The following is a 6,385-nucleotide window of genomic DNA, read 5'->3' on the forward strand; positions in this document are numbered from 1 at the left end:
CCCATTATGACTCAACTGATCCATTTATTCTCTGACTATATTCACACCATGTCTATGGAAATTGCATTTGCTCACATTGTGCATTTTGTGTTGTCTGAGCCAAAAGTGTTCCTTTGAGACAAGGGTTCCATATGAGAAAATGCTATTTGGTTGATGTTACATCACTGCACTGGAAACATTTAAGCTGTCAGAACTGCCATTCAAAATGAGTAATCGACTTCATACCATAACCCTCTTTGCATACATACATGCCGAATTCAGAAATGTCACCGAATGCAAGCCCAACTGGCTCAGTCGGCTGTGACGCCGCCGGTCTTTGAAGACTCGTGGTTCACAAACCCACATCATTTGAAACCATTTTGACTCACATCACATCTCCGAGAGCCAAGTGTCATCGGTGTGGTTGAGGGAAGAGTTTGAGCACATGGAAAGTCTTTTCTACGTTTATTTTTGTTTGTTCTCAACTTACGTTTGCCTTAATCATTGAATTTTTGCAATCATTCTAATATCCAATACCTACCCACTGTTTATAATATAAGGTTTTTATTCTGTAAGATCAATCATAACACAATCATAACAATCACAACAATTATTTCATTGTATTACACAGTGAAACCTCCTTTTCAATCACACAGCATGCATGGCATAGTTTAACTCCCTCTTTTGGACTCTTGTTAATTGATATTCTATTCAGTGATGGAAACTGCTTTGGCAGGTCCTACTAATGAGGATGGATAGTGTGTCTGATACCATCTAGTGGTTGACAAAAGTAAAGACATGATATTTTTGTAAGAACCAGTCATCTATCAGCAATGACTGCCTTGTGTGTTTATTAAATCAAACCATAACAATGGCTATGTACAAATGTGTCTAAATAAATGTCTAAATAAGTTACATTATTTGAATACAGATCACAATCTCATAGTGGAAAGTTATTTTGTTTTCTTGCTGCTGTGGAATGCAATAACAGTGTTGGTCTTATAGGCTGTTTTCTCTGGGTCACTTCTTTATAGGACAGTCTGTTTGACATGGGCTTCCTCTTCATCAAAGACAGACTCTGCGGCTTTGTTTTCATAACCATCCACGTCCTCTCTGTAAAAAAGAGACACAGAAGCAGAGCAAAGAGTTCAGACACTGCTGCATGAAAAAACTGGTGCAAAGATTTTGTTCAATCTTCTTGTACGTTCTGTATCAATTGGAAAGTGTAATTTCGTAATGAATTGTTGATAATAAGCAGCATGTATTACCCTGAAAATGCAATATATATCGCACTATATATATAATATAAATTGGCATCAATGAGGCATGGGACAAATCATTCCCACTGATTATAGCGCATTTCAGGTTTAATGATTAATATTCAATTGTAAATGTTTTGAAGGACCAAGAATATATTTTTAATAACAATTGTCCTATGTGATTTTATCTAGTCATATTAAACTTGTGACACATACTGTACTGACTTTTCACTACATTTCACAACCTATCCACGAGGAGGGTTTAATCATTCTTAAGTATCAAAATGTATTTAAGTGTTTTTAAAAAAGATTATGAAAAGAGGCCTTTTTTGTGAAAAGCAACAATTAAAAATCTCTCATGATGCATGTTTTATATTTTTCTTTGCCGTCGTCAATAGCCTACTTCTCATGGTTTGTTCCCCCTGTACACAATGAAACGGCTTTTGTTGTGGAGGCAAAAGTCTAACAACAGGCCAAAACTATCTCCAAAGAGATATATTTACTGACAAGTTAATGTTTCATGATTCTCGTGAGTTGTCTTCCGGTCGACAATTCTTGAAGTTGCATTGCTGGTTCTCTCCACCTATGCTCTATGGCTTTGCTAGATGAATGTTTCCCCTATTACACATTGGTTTACCATCAAATTGGCGTCAGAGATGTTGTATTAAAGTAAAAATCCTGCATAGGAGTGTACCTTTAATGCAGTAACTGATCATGCAAAGTACAACAAAAAAATCACCAGGCTAGTGTCACCATTATCATAAATGGAGAAATAAAAATGAAAATGTCAGTTCTATCAGATTAACATTTATGCAATTATTGAGAAATTGTAGCAAGTTAAAATGTAAGTCGTCTCCTAACAGGTGTTTGAAATACGCAGGTGAAATATTCATTTGCCCTTTGACCCTCCTCTGGACACATTGTTGTAGTGATTATGTCATTATGAGTTACAAGTCTGATGGTGTTGGCAAATAGGCTAAAAAGCACATTTTGATACAAATATAAAATAGTTACGAGGTTGTGTATCAAAACATATCTCTGTAAATGTAAAAATATATGCATTAAGTATCATTTGGTATAGCATAATGTTTTGTCACGTCTTGTGTCTTGTGACTGGTTAACGAATAAGATGTCAATGTTTGAACAAGCCCCTCTTGGAAATGTATCTGTACAGATAAGATAGAAGCATTCGCTCTGTCTGAGAGAAGCCATAAAGCCAAATCATTATGCTGTCAACCGTAGGTAATTACATGAGGACTCAGAGTTCAAACTGTGCTTGTGTACATTTTAAACACTTCAAAAATATACAGCAAGCTGTCACCCATGTGTTTGTGTCACTTGCACAGCGATGTATCAGGGCTCTGGAATCGTCTTGTAAATGACACAGAGGGGAAGGGGCCACACATACTCATCTCTGCCATACAGAAGCCTCTTGGCGATCAGCACAATGAATACAATGAAGAGGAAGCCTGCGACCGCTGCCAAGCCGACCAGCCAGGGCTGCAGTCTGCCTTTGGTGGTGCCAGTCGTGGCCTGTCTCGTGCCACCTGAAGGCGAGGTGCCAAGTAGAGATGTGAGATCAGCTGCCACTCACCCAGACAGTGTACAGGCTCAAGAGGCACCCCAGTGGGCCCTGTGACATTTCTACACAGCTCTATGTGTTTTAAGTTTTTGGTTGAAGGTGAAGAACATTCAGTCAACATGGTTTCACAACATGTCAGATTTGTGTGTTGAAAAATGGTATTGCAGTTGTTCAAGTCATATTTTTGTTAGGACCATTGCTACTGGATCACACTCACCATGGTCATAGGAGTCAAATGTAATTTCAGAAATTACAATATACATACAATTGAACATACAATATAACAAGACTTGATGGTCACCAGGATACCAGGATACTACCTTTGATATCATCTGACTTGCACATGGACAACTCTCTGGAGCTACTCACCTAAACCCAGTACCTGAAGCTAGTTTATGCAGTATGGATGGTAACTTACCACTCTGTGCCTGGCAGACAGACAGGACCAGCAGGGTGCCGGCTAGCACGTATCTGTGGAGAGACATGGCGGCGGAGCTGTGTGCCTTCCAGCGTTTCCCACTGACTTCTGAAAGCAGCTTGGCTAGGGCTGTGAGACCAGACCCTCGCCAGAGGTCCAAAGTACAGGCTCAATCAGCGTGACAATATATCACCCTGAGATTAACAGGTAGTTTTATGGCCATGAGACTACACTTGCTTAGTTCACTATGACTCAGGCGCCCATAGCTCTTGAGTGCAGCTGCAAGGTCTGATTGAAGACTGCCGTGCTAGCCAAACTTGTGCCATAGACTTGGCTCAAGCGCCTGCACTTCTCTTGTGGAATCGCTGAGATCCACGTTTTAATAATGGTCTGTGGTGAGCATAATGGATGAGACGCTCTCTGTTCAAGAGGGTCATCTGTCAATCAGACAAAAAATTTGTCCACTTTAGATGAGCAAAGATGAGACTGAGCCAACACATCATGGAGCCAGCACCTGGCACCGGCAATGTCTATCATAAGCATCATATTTTAATTGATTGAGTGTCTGCAAGGGTGGGTCCATTCAGAAATGCTATCAAATATTGAACAACATAAATGATAAAGCGTTGCATAATATCTGAGAAAGATGTGTGAAAGTGATTCATACATCTGAAATAGAGTTTTCTCTTCAATGAAAATAATCAAACATTGATATCAAATATATTTTATTTTATTGATTTATATATTATCTCTATTTCAGTATCCAACTTTGAATTGTCCTGAGAACACAGACTCTTCATCCACTTGAGGGTAAGACAAACAACTGGTTCAAGACAAATGTATAAAGTTCTACATCAATGGCAACAATATTTCAGTCTATAGCTTGCAAGACTGACAGCAACAATGTATTAGCTTGCATCCTATTTACACAATGATACAGCACTTAGGGTTCTCTTTTTTCTTTTTTTTGCTTAATTGCAGTTTATTTCTTTTCAGCAACAAGCTATTCAGGCATGACATGCTGAATAGCAGCCACCTCTGTTAAGCACTTATCCACACACAACTGTGTGCATAATTTAAATTCACAAGTCCATTGTGTTAAAGGCTCGGTCAGCCATGCCAAGTCAGAACACATTAGTAGCATCTTCTTTCTCAGACCACCCAAGCCTCTGCAATAGACTGCAAGGAGATGGGGTGAGTTGGTGGGGTCATATACAAAAAGAGGTCTTCCAAAGTCCCAGTCAACAAGCACAGTCTTCTGCCTGCCAGTCATGTGTGTGAAGCAGCCTTGTAGCGTGAGTGTATGCAGTAGCAGGAAAGGATTTTGGGATAATTACCAAAGAGAGTGCAATGCATTTCTTTAGCTGTGGACTTTCTAAGCAACTATCCTCAGCAAGAGGATAAGAGGTTTTAACAACAGTGTTTCTCCTCCAGTCTGTCTGTCTGTCTGTCTGTCTGTCTGTCTGTCTGGCTGTCTGTCTGGCTGGCTGTCTGTCTGGCTGGCTAGCTAAAGCGTCCAAACGCTACACGTGGCCCAGTGCGAGGTGGCCGGGGCTCCCGACCGTCGGAGATGACCCAGATGGCGGGCGTGTTCTTGTTGCCCTCCAGCAGCACCTGGTACTCCTCGGCCTTCACCATGGCCTCCAGCTCGGGGTTGGTCTCTGGGCACCAGTCGATCTGGAACTTGTCCTTACACTCCCAATAGTTCACCGCCTCCTCCTCAGGCTGCTCCCCAAACAAGAAGTCTACAGATGGAGAGAGGGCAAATTTATTTTACAGTTAATATTAAAAAACAGTGTGTCCAGTGTCAGCTGGACTAGGAATTATATATTTTATGGTGAAATTAGCAGTCATTTGTAGTCAAAATAATGTTTCAAAACTAACTACAATATTGAAATTCTGAAGGAATTGTGTCAAAAGTATATTCCTTCATGATCTGTTTTTCATTATAGCCAGAGAAACTTCAACAAAAGAATAGGAGGGTGAAACAAGAAAACACTGTGCAGGGATTTGGTTGTCATAAATGTATTTTGTCTCCATTCAGTTGATGATTACTTTATGCAATGATAAAATGTATCCTTTTTTATTCAATGTTTATTGAACATTATGATAACTTAGAACTAACTGTCCTGCATGAAAACATCTGAAAAGGATGAACACTTCTTGAAGTTGAGCTTCCTGAAATCCCATCAAGAAGACTTACACTGTGTCTTAAAACTAAGAAATACTCTTCTTTGGTTGAGAAGAACGAGGGACTTCAATGGTTTTCAATGGTTTTGGTGAAGTGGGTACCTGCAACATCGTGGAGGAGCTCTTTGATGAGGTGCCTTATAATGGCGTAGAGAGCAATCAGTGCAGCACTGGAGGCCAGCAGCAGGTAGATGATGTAGTTGGGTAAGGTGATGGCATCTCGGGACGGGGGGATGTAGCTTTCAAATAAAACATCCTCTGAAGCGCCCTCGTCCACAACCGTTTCTGTTACATCCATTCCACTAATTTATTTGAAGGTCAGTAGGTGCCTTGACTGTACTGTCATGTTGTCCTGGAAATCTATTGTTTGCTTGAATCAGGATGTATAATTCTGTCCAAAACAGAGTGAATGATCAGCCATGCATTTATATAAGAACAACAGAAAATACACACATCACAATAGGAATGGTAAGAATTTTTAAAACAAAAATAAAGACAAATTCTTACCAGCAATATTTCCCGGTATGTTTTGTTTTGTTTGCGTGGCAATCCCGTAATCTCCTAATCCTTTCTTTTGGTTACTGGTTAAGGTGTGTGAGTGAGGTGCTGTAACAGCTCTCTAGGTCTGCTCATAAGTTGTGCTCATGTTTGAATGACAGCATGAATGATGCTTAGAACACTGCTATGATACCCTGGCCAGTGAAGCTACCATGACCGAATCAGATTCAGACTGCCTCAACAGCAAGTAACAAGGGAGCTAATGTACTTAGTGACATAAGCACTGGGTCAAGGGCATCCAGGATTTAACTCTGTCTTGAGTGAGGTTATACTACTAGGGGTCCTGATACTGGTCTATTTTCATGTTTATGTGCATGACGTGCACAAGACAGCTTGATAACATACTGTACAATTGGAAGTGGCTAAACTTAGTTTGCATAAACATTAGTGTAGGTTGGA

At 40.2% G+C, this 6,385-nt stretch overlaps 1 protein-coding gene across 1 annotated transcript; it reads right to left on the reverse strand.

The window, feature by feature from the left end:
• Nucleotides 1-526: 526 nt before the first annotated feature.
• On the reverse strand, nt 527-3,359 carry LOC125300855 (small integral membrane protein 24-like). Its single transcript, XM_048253006.1, has 3 exons — nt 3,239-3,359; nt 2,647-2,785; nt 527-1,092 (listed from the first exon to the last, which is right to left on the reverse strand). Exons 1-3 carry the CDS (start codon nt 3,303-3,305, stop codon nt 1,008-1,010), a joined length of 291 nt encoding a protein of 96 aa, XP_048108963.1. The 5' UTR covers nt 3,306-3,359; the 3' UTR covers nt 527-1,007.
• Nucleotides 3,360-6,385: the final 3,026 nt, after the last annotated feature.

The sequence above is a fragment of the Alosa alosa genome, chromosome 9 (assembly GCF_017589495.1).
Source record: "Alosa alosa isolate M-15738 ecotype Scorff River chromosome 9, AALO_Geno_1.1, whole genome shotgun sequence".
Taxonomy (NCBI): domain Eukaryota; kingdom Metazoa; phylum Chordata; class Actinopteri; order Clupeiformes; family Clupeidae; genus Alosa; species Alosa alosa.